This window comes from Mesitornis unicolor, unplaced genomic scaffold, assembly GCF_000695765.1.
Source record: "Mesitornis unicolor isolate BGI_N332 unplaced genomic scaffold, ASM69576v1 scaffold5453, whole genome shotgun sequence".
Classification (NCBI taxonomy): domain Eukaryota; kingdom Metazoa; phylum Chordata; class Aves; order Mesitornithiformes; family Mesitornithidae; genus Mesitornis; species Mesitornis unicolor.
In genome coordinates this window covers 17,715-39,505 of record NW_010173835.1, presented here as the reverse complement: position 1 = coordinate 39,505, position 21,791 = coordinate 17,715, and the positions used below count along the sequence as shown (strand labels likewise).

The following is a 21,791-nucleotide window of genomic DNA, read 5'->3' as shown; positions in this document are numbered from 1 at the left end:
GAGGGAAAGAACAGAGAGGTTGATTTCAGCTATATCCTGTTTGAGAGGAATCAGCTATACTCCATTTTTAAGAGGCAACAGTAGATTCACAATTATAGAACCAGTACAGGGAGAGCACAAACCTGCTCAAACAGATCTGACCATTCACTGACCCAAAGAGAAATTAAAGTGTTTCTGGTTCAAGACAGAGGGTATAAAACCAGAAGGTCCAAAAGGCTAAAACTATGATGAATTTAAAATATCACCAACAAATTATAGTTTTAAGTTTGCTTTCCTGAGCAAAAAGGGTGAGAAATTCCTAGTAGTAAAATCACATTCACATAAAAATGCTCTTGCTATAATTAAGTTTAGCTTTTTAAAATAAAATATTACTACATGGTTTTATTTAACACTTAGCATTGGGAAAATATCAAAGAATTGTCATTTTTTCACATGACAGAAAGAATTTCCACAAATGCAATATTGATTACTTGCATCTAGTGAGAAGTGCCGCTTCAAAAAATTAAAACATTTTTTAAAAAGCCATAAAAACTCACCCATTCTCAGATACACAGGTATATGTACACATATATCTAGTGGAGATTAGAGATATCTAGTTAAATTAGAGAGCCACTGGAAAGAACAGAAAACACAGCCACAGCTACAATATAAGGTTAATTTTCTTAATTGTGCAGCTATATATGTAACGTACTCTTAGGTACTTTGTTATATCCATGGCACATTCTGAAAACTTCATTATGTGGCATAAAGAATGTAATTTTATTATCTGTGCTTACTACTGAAGTTATCACAAAGAAATAATATTTGTTCCAAGAGAATTAACATTATTTGTGTATTATCCCAGTGTGTACCCAGTGTGCTTGTTACCACATCCAACTGTACAGCTGTCAGAGGAAAAAGAAAAATACAGTCACAGGATTAAAATACTTCAGTTATGCAAAACAACTTTTCTTTCATTAAAAGGTTTCAGGGCTTGATGTTCAGACCTTTCTGAAAAATGCAAAACTGGGAAAAATTAGTTATTTTTATGATCTAATCAATTTAATATAATAGTCTTGGGGCATCATATCTCCCTCTGGAAGAACTGTAGTAATATGCCATCACTAAAATTATACTCAAACTCTTGTCAAATGGGTAAATTTGGGCTACAGGAATACCTTGTTCACAATGCAGCATCTTGCTTTTGAGCACAAAAACAACCTTCAGCACTGTGCTGTATTTTCCAACATAAGACAGTGTATTTACTGATACAGCCAGGCAGAAGCCTTGGACTTTTCTTCAGCAAAGGCCGTTGATGAGCCATGCAGACAGACTTCACTGCAAATCGGCTCTTCTTCAGCCACACGATCAACCAGCTGTAAGAACAGATTTATCAAAGATGCTTCAGATGCTGTACTTTTAATAAACCTATTTCCACTATTTTGTCAAAGAAATATCTGGTCTACGAAAGGGGAGTGCATTGACTATGACATCTTTGTAGTCAAACATACTATTCTGTATGCAGTCCTCAGACATTTCCTAGGGCTTCTCTGCTTCTCTAACATTAGCTCTGTCAGAAACGAATTCTGTTTTTATTGCTAAAGGCTGAACTCTGGATAAAACTACAGAAAAGTATGCAAGATCTAATAAAGGCAAGCAAGACCAGGTTTTGTAGTGACATAAAGCAAACAAACATTCACAATAAAAGATGTCATCTGCTTACAATCCTAAAGTGCATGCATTGGAATATTTGTCTTGTAAACAAACAGTACAGCAACACAGAAACAATGTGGTGACACTTCAGGCTAATGCTGCAAATATATATTTAAATCTTGTATTATATTCTTTGCTTTTTCAAAGCACTATCCAGAGAGATTGCTTCTTGATGTGTTCTGATATTAGCTGTGGTCTACAACTGTGGCAGGTCATTTTCGAGAAAAGTGATCTCCCTCAAAGCTGAATTAAATAGATTGCTAAGTCTGCAAATGTTTTGTTGTTTGTTTGTTTGTTTTCTTAAAGCATAAGCATTCTTGATTTCAAATGCCTTTTATCCACTAGACCATGTTAAACCCAAATAAAGGAGATGAACATAGACTAAATGTTCTCCCACTTCCTCTTTACCACTTCTGAAGGCAGGAGGTAGGAGGAACATCTCACTTGATTCCTGCAGAATGCTTTAGCTGATCCTGGGAACTGTGCACTGTGGTTGCTCACTTTACTTCATTAGCTGACACTGCAGCATTTTAAAATCTCCTTTGTTGGAAATAAATTTCATTTATTGGAATGATTAGAACTATTACTGACTCTTAGTTTCAGCTATTAGAAGCTGTCAGAGGAATTACTTAAAATTGTATTATTTGAGGTGAATTCTCTAAGAGGAGATCGGTGAAGCAAACCAATTTTTAGGATGAACCTTCCCTTGAAAATCTAATTGTGCACTTACTAAAATTACAGTTAAAAATACATGTCAAAAGTAGAGTATTGCATCTACAGCAAACTGGACAGTGAAATTATGCTCATTGGCAGGTTTATCTCAGGTAAAACAAAGCTCCTTTACGTCTACTTACGTGTTGCAATGTGAATTGAATGATGCAGAAAAAAATCTGGTCACGTCTACATTATATTTTCCCCATCTTACAACAGTGCGTTTTGCTCAGCATCCACACTACACACAACTATGTGCCCTCACTGCACAAGTTCAACAAGCACATTGGCAAACAGCTTCCAATTTCTCTTCTTTCTGTAGTACAGAACACACCTTGCATATAAAATCGCATCTGTAATGTGATGGCAGCCTTTGGGTGGCTCTTTAACAGCTCTGATTCTCTTTAGTAGCTGCTGTAGGTTTCAAGGAGACATTTGTTCTCTCAACTGTGAGGTGTGATCCCACAGACATACAGGATTTTACTTATTTGGTTAGCCAGACTAGTCTATTTTTCTGTCCCTAATGTGCATACCAGGACAGCAAACAAAAAATGCTTTGACCAAAGAAAATCCATTATGTTCTGCAGTGCTCTTCTTGCCTTTCGTGTACAGAAGTGCTCAAACCTGCCAATGCACCTTTTTCTTTCTCATCCCTCCATACGTAAAAGATACAAGGGAAAAACCAAACCCAGCCAGTTGCCCAACTGTTTCTGCACTCTTCCCAAATCAACCTTCAAACTCATTCTCCCTTAAGGGGAGCTTGGATAAAGTGCAGAATATATTGTTGATAGATAAGCTATGAAAAGTCTTGGAGTAATAAACACCTACCGACACCACTATTAAGAAAAATCAGACCAACAAATATTAACCATTTGCCAAACAGCAATATAAATTAGATTCACATTTGTGTGCGATTGCCAGCCCTTGACATTTTAGCTCCAGGTTTCCTGAACCAGCCACATTAAGCCACCTAACAGACCTGATATAAGTCATTCATGAACAACCAGAAATCTTTACAATTTCAGAAGATTATTTGTCCTTGCATATCCCTTAATGATATCCAACTGTTTCAACTTGAATACATCGATTTGGACCATTGAGAAAATATTATTTTCTCTGTGGGTAAGCAGACAGAATGACTGAATGCACAAAGCTGAAAGTCACTCAACCAAATTTCCTCTTCACTTTTTTTCCCTCTCCTGGAAAGATTTGAGGTGAGGGGTAAGCACGGTCCTGCAGAAATAAAATACGAACATCACTACAGAATTACAGAAGTGGGGGTTTTTTCCCCCTATTTTAAAAAGTCAGGAGTGTAAAAGAGAAGCAGGATAACTAAGAAAAAATTGTCAACTTCTTGGAAAATTATCTGCAACGTCACTATATCTACATTTATACGCTCCAAAAATCAAAACAGAATCTTCCATGTCAAACAACTTTTTAATCTTCTATATCAGCTAGAGATAAAAATTCTGTCATTTTATTAGAGCTGAATTCAACCCACTTCATATGCCAAAATTGGTACCACGAATAAAGCAGCAGAGAGTTTAGCCCTTTACTTTGGCTGCCCCCTGCCAAGGTACTAAAAATCAAAATCAACCACCTCATGCATCTGCTCCATACTTCTGACTTTGAGGATGGTTTTCGCAAACAAGTCACAAATCAAACCAGAGATGCAGGTTTTCAACCTACAGTATTATGAAAAAACAAGAACTTGGTGCAACTCAGTCACAGAATCACAGAACATTAGGGATTGGAAGGGACCTCAAAAGATCATCCAGTCCAGTCCCCCTGCCGGAGCAGGAACACCTAGATGAGGTTGCACAGGAAGGCGTCCAGGTGGGTTTCGAATGTCTCCAGAGAAGGAGAACTCCACAACCTCTCTGGGCAGCCTGTTCCAGTGCTCTGTCACCCTCACTGAGAAGAAGTTTCTTCTCAAATTTAAGTGGAACCTCCTGTGTTCCAGCTTGTGTCCGTTACCCCTTGTCCTATCATTGTTTGTCACCGAGAAGAGCCTGGCTCCATCCTCGTGACACTCACCCTTTAAATATTTATAAACATGAATGAGGTCTCCCCTCAGTCTCCTCTTCTGCAAACTAAAGAGACCCAGCTCCCTCAGCCGCTCCTAATAAGGGAGATGCTCCACTCCCTTGATCATCTTTGTAGCCCTACGCTGGACTCTCTCCAGCAGTTCCCTGTCCTTCTTGAACTGAGGGGCCCAGAACTGGACACAATATTCCAGATGCGGTCTCACCACGGCAGAGTAGAGGGGGAGGAGAACCTCTCTCGACCTACTAACCACCGCCCTCCTGATACACCCCAGGATGCCATTGGCCTTCTTGGCCACAAGGGCACAGTGCTGGCTCATGGTCATCCTGCTGTCCACCAGGACCCCCAGTCACTTTAATTTAGTATTTTCCTGCTAATAAAGACTCATTTGATCATCTTTGCATTTGAAAAAATAAATATGGCACAGTTGTTTGACTTCAAAAAGGAATCAGGATCATGGGAAATCCAGTATGCTGGTTTTTTCAAATGCTGGTCAACTTTTACCATTCTGTTGAACGCAGCTGACATTTCAAATTTTGTTTTCTGTGTGAAGATCAGCAGCTATGGAGGGAAAAGAACTGAAGGAGCTCCTCTTATACGTCCCACCAGTAGACAGAAGTTTGCTGTTACAAAATACCTTCTTACTGGCAAGCTGGTCCAGAGCTGCAGCTCATCTGATACAGTGAAATTAAGAACATTAAGAAATAGAAGGATCAAGAAAGAAGCCACATTCCATGCGTTGTGCGGCGCATAGAAGAAATTGTTTTATTTCATCCTTAGGCATGTTTTTAAATAAGGAAATGTGTATTTTTTTTTTAAATAGCCCAATTTCCAGTTAATTTTAGGTATACTGGATTTTCACTGCAGAAGGGAGTTGTCGATCTACGAAATTCCTCAAAAATAGCATCCAGTTGCATTTAAAGCATGGATTCTCTGTGAAAAATCCCTCCATAAAATGGATACTACATGCAATCCATGAAAGAACTGTATTCATGCACAATGGAAATGTGCATGATACGGGATAAAAACCTTTGACTGATATGGGAGATAAACCTGAGCCTTCTAGCAAATACCCTAAGTAAGGGCTGGAGAAAGAAAAAAAGTCTTCCAGAAGACTTGAGATTACATAAAGAATCCACAGGAAGGGTGTCATCCAAAAGTAACATTAATCAGATGATTAAGAGTCCAATACTTGTTCAGTTGAAGAGAAGAAAGGCTGGAGATTGAATGGAAGCTACAGTCATATGCCAACATTTTTTTTAGTCTATTATTAGAAGAATATTGGTAAAGAATGAATTGCAACCTTTTTCTACTACAGGAATATCGTCATTGCACTAAACCAAGTGACACAGCTTGTCTCCTAAAGTCTGCAGAAGCCATAGTGAACTGCCTCCAAATTGTCAGGTGGGAGAAAATCCACATATGAAGGGAAGTAATTTCTTCAGAATAAAACAAAAAATAATGAAAATTTAAAAAAAATAACTCCTTCAAAGGTCTTTTCAGAACTGCTGTGTACTTTTGTCAAAATACCTCTGGTTGGATTTTTTTTTTTTTAAAGGAAGCAGCAGGGAATGGAAATTAGACCCTTAAATTCTGGAATCACAGAAGTTCACAGTTTACCCATTTTTGCCAATTACTTTTTTTCTTTCCCCTTCTGCATTTCCCATGCTTCAAAAATACGGCCAAAGGCAGAACACAAAAGAAAGGAGAACTATTTTAAATTAAAATATTCACACTAAGATTTCATCTTTTTTCTCAGTGCTACATTTCAACTAACACGTGTCTTCCAGCCAGTGGCTGCGTGGTTCTCAGAAACACATTCTTACTTCTTCTCTGGTTGAGGATTATGTTCTAAACCACCAACATACAGACTAAAATCAACAGAAACGCTTTTGGTTTGGGGGGAGATGGATGACCTTTCTGAAGGCAGTTTTCTTCTCATCAAAGATTACATGGAAACATTAAAGCCTCATGGGGTGGAAACAAATCTACAGAAGTCTTAACTCCTTACCAAGACAAGATTGCCTGATCCTCACAAAAAGCATTTGTTGCATAAAACCTCCCTGCTTCACTAACACTGGTCATGGAAGATTAATTTTCTTCATTATTCTCAAGAACTCCAATTCCCTTCTCCTCCCCCAAACTCAGATACAACAAAATACTATAAATGAGTACTGACGAAAAAGGTCAGTTTTAGCGTAAGAGCTGTAACTCTATGCTGAGGAGCTCTTCTATAGCAGGGGACAACACTCACCAACACAAACCCTGGCTGTTCACCTTCAATAGTGCAGCAAGCAAAGCTTTCCACCTCATAGCAAGGAGGAAACAAGTAAAAAAGAAAGTAATAAACTGATTAGTATTTTTCATTTCTCCAAAATTAATTTTACGAACACTAACAACAAAAAAAGTACTTTTGGTATTTGGCAGAAACAGGAGTCATTTCAGTCAGAATGAACAGGATAAACAAAATGAAAAAATACCCATAAAACCCCACACACACTTACAAGGTCACTTCACTTTTAAAGTCATCTCAAGGGGAGGCAAGGAAGGGGAAGTATCATTATGAGAACTGTTGCTACATCGCTACTAACCAGTCCACCAGAGCAGAGTGAACTTGTTCCCAGCATCGTTACTCAGTGTTATCTCTTAAGCCAAACATAGTAGAAGCAGATATGACATTTAATTCACATTTCTAATCCGAGCTGATGAAATGTTAAAATAATCCTTCAATTGAGAGAAGCAATGCTGCTTACATGCATATGTACTGCTTTGTTCCCTTCATAAAAATACAATCTGGAAGTAGTTCAGCTCTTTTTGTCAACTGCTATACTAGATGTAACATTCTGAAGGAAAGTTATATTTAAAAAAAATCAATTTACATGACTGGAGTGCAGCATTCTTCAAGTACTTGTAGTTTTCAATTTATAATTTTAGAAAAGACCTCCCTTGCAAGGATGGTATGATTTTTCATGGAGAATCAGAGCATTAAGTACTTTTGAGATACAAAAATATTTAAAGGCGATAATCTACAATGCAAGGACTAGCCAACTATTTCTATGTTATAGGCAAGCTTCTTAATTGGTCTCAATTGTCTGTGTGCAAAATTATGAAAAACACTAGAGAAACCTCTAAACATACCAAAAATCTCTAAGAGCAGCCTTTCAGAATTCTGGTTTTGTTTCAGTGAGAGTAGTTTCATATTTTAGCTTCAGACATTTAGCATTTAAGGAATAGCTACAGGTATTCATGACACCACCTGTACCAGCATTACCTGAACCTATTTTTATGTACTAAAAGCATAAATACACAAGATTTACCCAAATACTTGGTTATACACTGAGGAAAAACAAAAAAACCTTTCAATCAAGCGATCCAGTGGAAGTCAGCAGAATTTGAACATCTAACCTGGTTAGATTTTATAAAACTAATAAATACTTCCAGTAATTATGGTGCAGTTACCTTTATGAGCCTGTCTGCCTGTGTCACCAAAACAGCCAACTGCTACTTGAAGAGAATCAGAATTTCTGTAACATACAGGGAAGGCTTAATTCTCATGTTCCCACCTGCTCCATCAGTGGTCAAAGTGAAAAAAATTACTCTCTTGCACAACAGCATTCACTATGTAATACAGCTCAACCTTCTCTTCTGTCCTTAAGCTTGCTCCACTGTAACGTACTGTAAAACAGAGTGAAGATTATAAGCATCCACCACAGTAGGCATTATTGTGGTACAGAAAGACAGACAAATCTCTCGGCTACCAATAGAGGTATTCTGTTTACTTACCGTTGGCACCTACTCCATTTACAAATGTTAGCCTCACATTTTATTTTTATCACAACATTCTAACACCTCACTGTAGGTCTGTAAAACATTTTAATGCGCTCTGAAAACTTAACACAGAAGTTCTAAGATTACTTTGACAACTAATTAACACAACAGATTCTTAATTAGGAGGCCTGTATATTGCTGTAATTGAAGTAGATGAGTTATACAGCAAGATAAAATGCACCTAATTCACAGTGCTTTTTCTACCATATGGTTTTCTCTCTAGAGTCATCCCATTCTTTTTCATGACATTTAGATATGTTGGTACTTTTAATCTCATTTATTTCTACTTCTAGAAGACAATTGTTACATTAGTATGAAGACTTTGGAGACAGAGAAAGCTACAATTTCCAAAATTTCTACAGCATTAAAATTGTTACTACTGAATGAGTTCATAGGTATCTTCGTTCAGCTCCTTTTATTAAAGTAAAATGCACCAATATCTCCCTTGCTTTTCCCACGCTGCAAGCGTATAAGGTGAAAAATCTGACCCAAACCCTAATGGTCACAGGAAACTGTCTCAGGTCATAAAAATGCATGTTGGTTTAGTCACGTAGCAGCTTATGCCACGTACCCATGTAACAGGTTTCCAAAATACCAAACTAGCTAAAAAATGTCAGTTAACTAGAGAAAAATCAAATTCAGATCTGACTGAAAAAGGACTTCTAAGCAATTGTGTTAACCAAGTCATGGTAAGTCTCAATTTGAGGCAGTGGCTCCCCATTTTTTGCAATTAAATTCCCAAATCCATTTCATTGCAGGACTGCCAGACTTTTATCCACTTTAAGATTACCTCAGCATATTCACAGCAGATCTTTAATCTTTCTGTTTCTCTCCTGTCTTAAGGCCATTCCTTGTTTCCTATCTTGCCAGAATACTGCATGACACTTGCAGCACTGCAATCTACTGGTGGTTCCACATGCCAGAAAATACTCTGACAGGCACAAAATGATGGTCTGGCAATACTTGTCTAAGTAACACCATACATTAGTGCCTTAACAAAAGCTGTTGGATGAAAAGTAAGACGTAGAAGCCACTGAGGAAACCTCATTTCATACTTCTATAACAAAAGCAAAGTTGAATCCAGAGTTCAGCAGCCACTGAGCAGCTTCTGTTGCTTTCTGCTTATTTTACCTCCATCTCATCCTATTTCCGTCCAATCTTCTGGCTTGTCCACCTCAATCAACCCCAGGGGATCCAGCTTAAGTATGAAAAACCATGAAAACTGCAGGAACTGTCATATTTACTGTAAGAACAACTGCAGGGTCATACTTTTGGCATTTTAAAAAGCCAGGTTAAGAGAAACAACCTTCATTGATCCCTTCCTGTATGAATGGTCTGTATGTCAAAATACCTGAAAACTGCACTGATACAGTAGAACTTGTTTTAACTTGTATTACGAATAAACTGCACATGCTGTTTTACAGACAATATATATTTGTAAACTTGCCCATGCAAAATTAGTGTGCACAACAGGGATATTTGTTTTCTAATCCCCACACCTTTAAAAATGACATTTATGTCTGCTTTTTTTGGATGTGCCCAAATCCTCTCTTTAATGTAATAAATCTTACACAGATTTCATCTGCCAGCCAAACCAATTTATGAAGCTGAAAGAAAAAGAATAAAAAGTTATACAAAAACATGGTGCATCTGGATGCTTGAGTCCCACCTCCCCTCCTTTTTTGTTACAAGTAGAAAGGGTGAATAAAAGGAAAAAAAAATCATGGTCACAAAATTTTGACATTTTAATCCTAAACATTACAGGGCAAATGGATGTTGGAACCTATTTTCATACGCCATGCGTCAACTTTTTAATTCCCAAATGTGGCCAAATCCTCTAAAATAAGAGTGGTTAACAAACTCTTGATTATGGAAATACATTTCTGGAATAAATGCTAAAAAAGCAACAATGGGAAAAGCCAACTGTCTCCATAAAGGTAAATAAAGTGGAACAATGTGTAGATTAGATACTTTTTCTGTTTCTTACTCATAACCTGTCAATTCAGTGCATCATATGGTTCAACGTAATGGTCCCCATTTTGAGCAAACATCTAACTAGTGTCCATGGATTCCAAGTTAGTGGATGATGAATCTTTTTGGATACTTTCAAAGATGGCTGCCAGCTCAGGGTTAGAGCTTATCTGTGACTGAAATTCACTCATTAATGGACTCTTCTCTGCTTCTGGAATGGTTAGAAGCGCTGCTACTGCCCTCATAGCAGATCGTTTCAGTTCGTCTTGCTTTTCAAACTCCTGTTTCACTGAGTTTGCCTTTACCTAGGGAAAAAATGAAATAGGTTTGAAACTTTTGCTTAACCCTTCCTCTACATTCATCTTTAAAAAAAAATTAAAAAAATCTTAAAAAGACTGATTTCCTTCCATACTACCACTTCGCACAGCTTTCAATATGGCCTAAGCTCTTAAAAAACCCACACCAATCGACAACCAACCAACCAACCCCAAACATCTACTTTTTAGCAGACTTTTTACCAGTAGTTTACAAATAGGCTGAAACTTGAATGCTGCAAGGTAATCAGAAAAATGTTCTAGGCTACAAACACCATTACCAAATCAAAACAATTGTAGCAGTCAACCTCTATATAAGGTCAGTAAATGGAATTAAAATTCTATTACCACAGTACTTCCAGATTTCGGATTTTTTTTTTTAATTCACTAGAATAACTGCTTAACCTTCTGCTATAATTCTCAAATATGTTTCAGTAACACAGACAAACTATCTTTAAAAACAGTCAAATCTCTTGATGTGAAATATAACAGACTACAGTAATGGAAAAAGCAAGGTAAATCAGGCATTAAATGGCTGTCAGAGAATACAGGTGAATCAAGACAAGAACAGGAAGGGAAGGAGACTAACTGTAGCAAGACCCAAGAATCTCCTAATATAAATTAAAAAAACAAACACACCACAAAAATGGGACTACTTTACCCTGCCTCCATCCTTCTCTGTCCAAACGCTTGTCTGAAACAACGTAACCATCAAAAGCCACAGAAACTCTCAGTATTCCAGTTTCATTTATATTTATAATGAAATTAGACTTACAAGTTGCCTAAGTGGCAGCTAAATTTTTAAGGTACAAAAGAAATGACATTGAAGAAACAGAGGATTTTTAAAAGGAAGCTAACAAGTATACCCCTCCATTTGTAATTAAAGAAATTTAGTGCATGTATAAAGGTCCACATATTTATATCATTCTGCCTACTGCAGCTTATCAACTGTAACTCAAGAAATGCTGCAGCAATACAGAAGTATTCTTCATATTCACGTTCATTTATTTTTCTGTAAGATAACACAACATAATTAACATAAGTTTAAATTTAATTACCTTAGTTGTACACGTAGCACGCAAAGGTTCAACAAGCCTATCCAGCCTCTGCAGCACTGCACTTGGACAAAGGGTAGACAGTCTCACCAACATTAAAAAGGTTAGCATCTAGGTTGATTAAAAAAAAAAAAATCAACAATTAGTTATGCTCAGCACACACATGGAGATATATTTCCTACAATGCTGTGTAAGCTTTTAAACAGCAACACTTCAATGAAAATAGCAAATATAGTGAAACACGCATATGAAGTACTATTTTTACCATTTCAGTTGATTCACTATTTAAAATATTTTGACTAAGTTACTGCTTACACAAAGAAAAAAATGACAGCCAACCTTAATATCATAGTGGTCCTTCAGGCCATCTTCAACGTGGTTTAAGAATTCAAATATATCTAGCCTATCCAAACAGCTATCCAGAAGAGTATACATGCACTCAAAAGCTGCTTTCCTTATGTCCAGCCCATCATCAACTGTATGCTTAAATGGTCCCATTTCCACCTGTCAAACAAAAATAAAAGAGTTAAGAAATAATATATTCAGAAAAGCTTTTAAAAACTCAAAGTTAAGAAATCATAGAATCATAGGTTTAGGTTGGAAGGGATCTTACAGATCGGTCTGCATTGCATATATTCAGCCCTGGTTTTCTTAGTTAACATACCTCTCTGATTAATTCCTTTCTGACTTTTGTTTCATTGTAAAGATGAGGAAGCACAGTATCTAAGAGGTCCCTTATTAATGACGGTTTATTGTGTGCAGCTGAGTTAAATGTCACTAGAGCTACTCTTCTGACATTGAGATCCGGGTCCTCCAAAGTTTTCAGAAAATCACCTGCAAACAGGTACAAAAAGAGATCAACCTATTAGAATCTTTTTTTATTTGCTACTTTAAAAATATCTTTGCCTAATTTTAACCTTACAAAAGGACATGTTTAGTGCAGGAGTCATTTTGATGTTACAGAGACCAATACCTGCTATTTTAGCATGATTACACAAATAAATCTATTAATTATAATAATATGAATAGTATTAATATAATTTAGATAGTATTTCATATAGTGAAACAGAAGTGGGAAAACCACCATCAAAATAAATGGCCATCACTTCATGATATTTCAACCGTTTTCTAAAACTATAGTGTGCAAACTAATGAAAGTTATATTTAACACATTCTTTACTTTTCTGAGTTACAAATCTCTCATAGAAAGAAACTAGAAAACCAATTTCAATTCTGCAGTTCAAGAATTAGAGAACAACTCTTAAGAAAAACTATTAACATACTGATTTTTAACCCCTAAATTGGCATATATTGAGAATTCCTAAACTACCATAAAATAAGCCTACTCACTATATATTACTGTAGCAACGCATCTCATCCCACCCCACCCTCGGGTATTTTCACATTAGAGTTTCTATAGTTCTACAATATAGCCTTGTTAAAATAAATGCCTGCAGGAATATATCATGCAGGCATCATTCCTCAGTGTTTGTGAGGTTTTTAAAAGGAGAAAACCAACAAGGTGTAAACATCAAAGCGATTTCTGCATACACACAAAAACCCCTGCACAACAGATGACTGAGATTTTTTTTTTTTAAATACTAGATACCAACAATTTTTTTACTGAATAATCAATAAATATTTCCAGAAACCAAAGCGGCAATGCAGCTTCAGTGGGAGGGACAGCAGGGGGAAAGCCCACAAGCATAATGAATTCTTGAGAATATTATTTTTAAAAAATTAAGCTTAGTGAGGAAAATAACCCACAGGAACTGGCTCCACTTCCCCATAAATAAAAGCTTTGCTCTCCACAAAACTGTGTATTTTTAAAGATTGATTTTTTTCTGTACTAGGTTTAGCAGTATATAGACCTTTAGATCTGTAATTAATCAACTGTAACACATTCACCATTGCATAATAAAACAAGTCTACAATACTTTGTCATACAAATGAGAAAAGATCAAAAAGGCACAGCATTGCAATCCCTATCATACTGAAAGCTCCAATTACCTTATACTTGTAAAAATATAGATGCTTCCACATGCTTTCAGACCGCAGAGCACTACAATTACCTAAATTTACCTACAAGACCTAAATTTACAATTCACTTTATACTCAGAATTCACACGTGCATGCATATTTTAAGGAACTGAATGTCAAATATTTCCAAGATCACCCTCCTGGGTAAAGACAGTACCTCACAACATCAAACTGATAAAATTTGGCAAGAATATGGGAAAGACAATGAGCTTTTGGGTATCTTCTTCCTAGAAGCCCTGGTTTCTTATATTGCTCACCACAGCTTCAATACGTATGATTTTTAATCACACAACTTTTACTGCTCAGAATTCCAACAAGCTAGGATTAATAGAAATAACTGGCTATTATGGAAACATTTTATAACTGTTCCAAAAGTTATAATTAGCAGCTAATTCTGGTACCTGCAAAATATTTACATCTGAAAACACAAAGAACAAATTTTAAATGCAATTCTATTGCCTGAAAACATAGAAGTAAAGAACTTACCTATGCAGTTCTTTAAGAGTGGGTCTATGGGTTGTGGATGATCAGAAATAGTGAACTTAACAGCAGTAACCACTGAACTTCGAGCATATGAGGACCCTAATACGAAACAAAAGCATAAATATGTAACATTTTACAAGTACAAAATTTAAATCATGCGAAGTGTCATTCTCTTTAAGCATCTAATAGTCTTAAAAACACTAAACAAGAAATGCTATTTAGTACTAGCAATGCAATATGTAACAAGTAAATCTATAAGGAAAACATTTTAAATGGGGAGGAGAGGGGAATCAGTGTTTATAATAAACATTTCATGTTATCTGCTGCAGAAAATTAAACTCTATTAAAACAGAACTTTTTTTAAATTATCACACTTAGGCCTACAAATAACTCCCTGTTAAAGCAGAAGCACACAAAGAAAACATGTCAATACAGTTCTTTATATGAAATTGATTCATGAATTGTACACAATGATCCTTCCTAATCCTGAAAAAATTTCAGAATTCTTATCTGAAAATTAGTAGTTCTGTAATTTACACCAAAAGGTCAACATTTTGCAACTACTCTGTAAAGTAGTGCTGGCCCTTCATCACTCATGCTCCTTCCCTTTAAGTTTATAGCTCTTTGCTAATTATAACATCATTAACTGAAATACCAGAATCTGAAAGTATCTAAGGAGATTAAAGAACACAGAATGATTGAAGCTTCACATTGCTTGGGGTGGGAGGACAGGACACAGATGCCCCAAAACTTGAAGTGTATCACAAAATTTAAGCAAATAATTTTCAAAACTAGATCAATTTATTAATAGATAGCATAAGGCCATTTGCTACAATATTTACAATAGGTACTACTACTCACCTGATGCCAAGTATCCCTTGAGTCGTGGAAGCAGAGTCTCTGGGTCTATTAATGTAAGCTTGCCCAAGCATTCAGCAACAACATTCCTCGTACCCTCTTCTGCACATTCGCAGTGTTTCAGGAGTAAGGCCCAGATGTTCTCAACGTATGGTTTGAGACCAATCACTGATGCAGAGCTAATTATTTCTTTCAGAGAATGAAGAAGAAGGTATTGCCTCTTAGGTTGACTGGTTATTTCTTGTAAGACAAATGGCAGATACTCAGGAAGATTGCCAACACTAATACTGCCTAATGCATAAGATGCTGCCGATTTGACTTCTTCGCTAGGAGAGGAGAATGCTTCTAATATTACAGACTTCAGCTCAATTTGTCCACTTAAGTCAATGTGATGCCCAACTTCCCCAAGAGAAAGCAAAGCCAAAAGCCGAATGGAATCGGTGGACCTGGAGTTCTTCACATCTTGAATGAACTGACCTACAACAGCTGGTCCTTCCTTAGGGCACGCTCGAGTAAGGGCAGCAACACATTTGGCAATGGAATAGTAAGACTGCTTGTGAGTAAGTGCTGTGCTCTGGGAGTACACTGGACCCGTTAACATGCGCAGTAAGTCCATGTAGCCTAAATTATTTGTACCAGTCACAACCAAAGCTTGGAAAAATTCTAGCATGGCACTAAGCGCTCCACCCTGAAGTAGAGGCGATCTCACCAGCCCAATAAGTTCATTGAGAATGGACCCACTAATCTTTGACAGGGAGGAAGGATATACTTTTGCCAGCGTTGTCAGAAAACTGATGGCCATCTGCGATACGTGCATATCACTCTCACTAATCAGAGGTGGAAGCTCATCCAGGACAGCATCAATCATGGCAGCTGTCAAGCTGTCGCTGTAATTCTTAATTAAAATATCTAGAGCAGAAAGTGTGCCCAGTTTCAAAGCTCGCTGGTTCTTTCTCAAGAAAGAAGCAAGAATAGGAACACCTTCTCCAAGGATTGGTCTCAAATCTATCTTCAAAGGAGACCCAGCAATCAATGTCATGGCCTTCACAGTAGTTAACCGAGTGATCTCATTCTTCAGTCTCTCTAGGAAGATCTGAAGTGTACTAGGCAGGTCTGTGCCTAGGCTGTCACCAAGGCTACAAATTATTTGACCCATGCAAGATATTGCCCTTTCTTTCACCTCCTGGTCAATGTCAGCAGCCTTTAATCTCTTGATTGTACAAGTAAACAAATCTTTAATGTAAGGAGTAGCATCAAAGGAAGAAGGCTGGTCTAAAGGACGAATGACCTTCACAAGTTGTTGGGTAACCAAAAGCGCTTCTGATGTTATCTTGTAAAATGGATCTCCAACACAAGCTACAACTGGAGGTACCAATGCTTGAACATGAGGATGAAAGACCTGGGGAGAATGATTGCAGAGGATCACATACAAACAGGACAAAGCATCTATCTTCAGATTAGAAGAACTTGATTTGTCATTCAGTGAAAAAATTATTCCTGGAAGAAAAAAAAAAATAAATTTATTTTTAGGTTAGGTATTTATATTCTGTTAGAATACTTCAAAATTTCTGAAGGCAGGCAGCTATACTCAATTTCTGTTTTCCTACTCCCAGCTCCTTTCACCATTTTATGCAATCAATTAGTTTTCAAGCTTCCTGTACACAGAAGACATAGGCCATTTAATGGTTTGTGATTAATTTTCTTAAGTTATAATGGGATTCTGAACATTGAACTTTTCGAAACTTACTTTTCCTCGTTACTTCAAAATCCAACATTTTACGTCCCAAATGCTAAAATATGAATATTTTGCTTTATTGAGATGAAAAAGAAGGCAATTTGATCTTGCAATTAAGAAGCAAATTAACTTTCATTTTTTTAGATATAGAAAATGAAAGTCGCAATTTTATAACCAACCCTTGTTTTCAAGATTAATGGGAATACATCACTAAAATATTTATATGGATCCACACAGTAGCTGATTATTTTGCCAGTTCCTTTAAATAGAAGCAATAATTCAAAGCTTTTGCAAAAAGCACGGTCAAGACTTAAGGATTTTGAAACGTCATATCCAATTTACTAAGAAACTTTTAGGTTAATAATATGTTTCTCATACCTGGTACAAGTACAGGAACATGTTGTGTTAGGGCTCCAGGTAATACATTTACCAGCTCAGTCAGCATGTTAAAGCAACACTGACGAGTCTTCACACTTTTCTCCTTCATCTGTTTGTGCAAGGCTTTAACTATGTTGGGAACCTGTAATCATCACACATCTGTTAATTGATTCAATAGCGACATTTCTTTCATCTTTCATCATTAGGGGGGATATAAAGATAGATGTGTGTCATACCCGTCTATTCCTGATTTCTCTACAGGACCAAGGACCTTGTATAAGTACTGGGAAATATTGATTCAAAAGAATTGCTACCTAAAGAAACAGTAATTTAACTTCAAAAGGTGAGATGAAACAATGCAAAACCAGATTTGCATTAATAGAGCTGCAGAGAGCAACAACTGAAAAGACACCCAAATAATTGGCTTAGAAAAAGTTTTTCAGCACTATCGTTTTTGTTCTGGAAACAAAATATGCAGTAGCAAAACAAGTTTTATCTTGATCATTATTGCTTGCATCTACATTACAGAATGCACAAAATAACTATTTTGCTTTGGTAATTTGGCTAAACTACATGAGACGTGCACCTTTTACAGATGACTGTAAACAACTGCAGGCAGATAAGCACATTTGCGTGAGTTGGTAATTTCAGTTTCCACGCCAGTTTACCTGGCTTGCTCTCTGTTAGTACTACAGTAATAAACTGTAGTCTGTGTATGAAGAAAGTGTGATATGGCATGTCTCAAGAACTGTCCTTATGAACAGTGCATAACTTCAGTGCGTCTTCTTGAAGATAAAAACTTTGACAAATAACCTGACTCTGAAGCATTGTCAAAGGTGTCTCTCCTTGTTCCATTGCATCAGGATCACAAAGCCAACTTTGCACGGGTCGAGTTTGTTTTAAAAGAGAAAGATATGCATGAAAAACATCTGCTTTAACATTCTCTTCGCGTTCTTTGAATCGGGCTATTAAAGCAGGAGATACGGTTTTGTAGAATTCTGGAAGCATTTCATGTCGTGTGCTAACCACAGCATCCAGACACTTAGCAGCTGCACGCCTCACTTTCCAGCTCATGTCATCATCATCACTATATTCATCATCGCTCCCTTGAAAAAATAAATTATGCATATGTTCAAGTCTAGACAATCAAAGCATCCAGTTTTATTTTAAACAATTAATAACATACTTGGGTTCTTTGCGTAAGGCACACTAAAGGAACAGCTTCACAAGTATGTTAAAAACCATGCATAAAAAGCCTTCTAAACTGCCTAAACCATAACGCTTATTATTTGCTTTGCCAATTTTTTCATCCTAGTCCTAGACATGTATTAATTTAAACTGCAGACAGGACAAGGCAGCTCCCATCACATTTACAGCCTCACTACCGATTTAAAGCGTATTCCTCTTTATTCGTGGCATAAGTGACAATGCAACAATTACTACCTGAACAAAATTCAACAAATTATTCTGTCTGTTTCTTTCTAGGAATAAATCAAACCATACTCCGCCCCCAAAAATGACAAAACACACATACGACAAGCAATACAATTTGACTTTAAGCACTAAATCAACAACTATGCAGCTCATTCATTCTGAAAGTAGTGAGAATGTTATGCTCCGGGTTCAGATTACTTGTGTGTCCAAGTTCTCATAAAGCAAGGTATTGCCACCATATTAATAAATACCTCATGTCTTTCAGCCTAGAACATTTTTTAGCCTACAGGAGAACACTGAAAATTGCTAAATACTCAATCTATTCTGATTCTATGCATTAGGTAACTATATTAAAGTGCAAAGTAGTGAGAAGCTTTCCCATGCTGAATATGTATCTTCAATTAATTAGCTGATGTTCTTCTCACTTCAATTATATCATGCTACATGCTTCTGCCTTTTTCCATGTTTCAAGTATTTTAAGTGATTTGTCTTGTACTTTAAGCTCACCCTTGGAATTATTTATCTCCACCAACAACATCTTATACTTCTATCCCAATTGAGTTCATAAGATATTATTAAAAACCATACCAAAATCTATTACAAAAGCATACAAGTCATTCAAATGCTAATACTTAGCAGCAATAACACCCATTTAAACAGGTTCACAGGCTGAAAAAAACCAAACCAAAGAGAATATACCTTGATCATCATCATCACCACCGTCAGCATCCATAGCATTTTCATCTTCATCTTCATCATCATAATTGTAATTAGGATCATAAGTAAGATATTTAAGACAAATGTTTATAATAGTAGATACATGGGGATAAACTTCTTTAGGACATCTGCATAACAGAAAAATACAATCAAAGTCAAATTACTTTGAAGAATTAAAATTTCTAAAAAAAGACTTCATGACACATACAGTACTCTGGAGACATTAGTCAAACCAAGTACCAGCAATGCATCCATCTGAATTACAGAAGTTGAGAAAGGAAAGTCAGAAAAGGCAAAGCTACTGTATAACTGGATCTGCTAGATTCAAATGTTGCAGAGGACCAAGATTTGCCTTTCGGTATCAATTTTTTTTTGTCACCACTACTGGACAACAATTATTAGAATACTTCCCACCTCCTGTTTGCCTAAGTAGCAACAGCACAGCAGAAAGTTTCTGAAGTACAGACGTAACACAGCGCTTAACAGTTAAGTTAAAAGGTAGTGTTACAGGAGCGGTTCCAGCTAAAAACTTCCAAAAATATTTCGTACTGAGACGACTGTCTCTTGACTGCTTAGAACCAAATGACACACCATTAGATCTTCAAAAAGCCTGAAATATGTACCTAAGAATAACTTACCTCCTAACAAAGGACTCAAAGGCTTGAATGCAATACTCTCGTAGTTCATCATCATCTACGTTACAAAACTTTACAACCAATGGAATTATTTTCTCAAGATATTCACCTGGTAAGAGAAGAAAATTAGCTAAGTAATTACTCTCATCTAAAAAGCTTAAAATTACAGATAATTTATGTATTTTTCTTACCTATTCTATGACCTGCTTGCCTACTGATAGCAGCAATACACTGTATATAGGTCCTAGTTGTTGACATGGAATCATTTTTAGACAGCTCTGTCAACAGATGTTCAATGAGGTCAACAAAAACCATATTGCCACAACTCATAACCAGGTGACCAAGAGCAATGATGGTTCTTTTCCTCACAGCAAGTCTGGGGCTAGTCAGCTGGGGGAGCAGACAGGTCAGAATTGAAGGATGGAAGTTAACAAGCAGTCCTCCTTGCCTTAAAACAGACAAAACACAAACTCAAACCAGTTGAATCTAGATTACTTTGTTCATATACTCTACAACAATTCCTTTAAATATTCCCCAAACATCACAAAGATGCCAATTAAGTCTTTAAATTCACCTTTTAAACTTTTAAAAACAAAAAAATGTTTAAAATATACCCCTAAAGCATTAAACATTAAAATAAGTTTAAAACTACAGTTATCCCAAGATTAAATAATAAAGGAATCAATCTATCAATCAGCTTATCTTCAATACAGTCACTTTTTCTTGATCCTAAGTTCAACCTATACTTAAAGTAATAGCTTAAAGTAGTTTAAATTTAACATTTGGAAAATTAAAGTTCAAGCTTTAAGGAGTATTTATCAGCATTCACCAGCGTTTTGGAAGAGGGATGTTTACCTGCTCAGCATATCAGCCATGATATCAAGTGCCTCCAGTTGAACGGACACATCTTCCTGCTTGGCTATAGCACTCGTGAGACGCCCTGTGATCTTTTTGCAAACATTAGCTGCTAATGCAGAACCTGAAAGCACAACAAATCCTCAGTATTTTCATAACTGAAACAGTTTTTAACACCAGAGATCATGTTTGTGACTATGGAAAGCAACCTGATCTCAACATAAAGCAGCTTTTCCCACTCAACAGAACAAGCCTGAACAGCCAGTTTGTTTGCTAATGCAACATATGCTGTGCATTAGAATTGAAAGACTACCTGTGTAGAAACATACTCAGGAGGATTTCTTAATTGTCCCATAAGGTATGGAGAACAGAAAGAACACTGCTTTCGGCAGAGCAAGCAATGGAAAGTGAAAGCCAAGACAAGTCTAGAGCAATAACGTCTGTAGGTAAAAATAAAGGAATAAACTAAAAGGTAAGGGAAAGCATAGAAGTAGACAGAGGCACCTCTAAAGAACGACTGTATAATGAAGTAACAAAAAAATTATTTTGCACAAGAAGTTACTTCAATAATAAGTACCTGAAATACTCCCAAAACACTTGAGAAAGGGAGAAAATGTATACACAAAGTATTTTAAAATTACATTTTAATCATATTTTAATATTAATTATACTGAAATATTTTGCTTTTTTTTTTGAGCTTTACCTTCACCCAAAAGATCTCCTTTTTTGTGTAGGCAAAAAAAAGAATAAAAGCTTAAACTGATTTACTTAAAATTAGTTATTGAAAGTTTACACATCTTTCTACTGCTTGACAAAAGCAAGCCTTACATATATGGACTTTCAATAAAGGATGTCAAAATCGGAGCTTTTTTTTTTAATTTAAAAAACCACACTCTCTAAAAACTGAATTTTCAAAGCCTTTTTAATAATTTCTCTATTCCCATTCATATCCTACACTGTGATACCTGAAAAGCACTTGAATAAAAAAGTAATGCCACTAACAGATGAGCTGCTCATCATTACTACCTCTTTTGGAGGA

The 21,791-nt window shown here is 36.4% G+C and overlaps 1 protein-coding gene across 1 annotated transcript in view; it reads right to left on the bottom strand.

Moving 5' to 3' along the window:
• Nucleotides 1–9,699: 9,699 nt before the first annotated feature.
• Nucleotides 9,700–21,791, bottom strand: part of CAND1 (cullin-associated and neddylation-dissociated 1) — a 25,471-nt gene continuing 13,379 nt past the window's right edge. The window contains exons 3-14 of the mRNA XM_010180844.1: nucleotides 20,753–20,876; nucleotides 20,089–20,345; nucleotides 19,901–20,006; nucleotides 19,245–19,390; nucleotides 17,925–18,217; nucleotides 17,112–17,253; nucleotides 15,002–16,495; nucleotides 14,144–14,239; nucleotides 12,282–12,451; nucleotides 11,957–12,121; nucleotides 11,621–11,728; nucleotides 9,700–10,553 (exon numbers count right to left, since the gene is read on the bottom strand). Of these exons, the coding sequence (XP_010179146.1) occupies nucleotides 10,329–10,553; nucleotides 11,621–11,728; nucleotides 11,957–12,121; nucleotides 12,282–12,451; nucleotides 14,144–14,239; nucleotides 15,002–16,495; nucleotides 17,112–17,253; nucleotides 17,925–18,217; nucleotides 19,245–19,390; nucleotides 19,901–20,006; nucleotides 20,089–20,345; nucleotides 20,753–20,876 (3,326 nt within the window). The 3' untranslated portion in view covers nucleotides 9,700–10,328. The remainder of the gene's footprint in view (nucleotides 10,554–11,620; nucleotides 11,729–11,956; nucleotides 12,122–12,281; nucleotides 12,452–14,143; nucleotides 14,240–15,001; nucleotides 16,496–17,111; nucleotides 17,254–17,924; nucleotides 18,218–19,244; nucleotides 19,391–19,900; nucleotides 20,007–20,088; nucleotides 20,346–20,752; nucleotides 20,877–21,791) is intronic.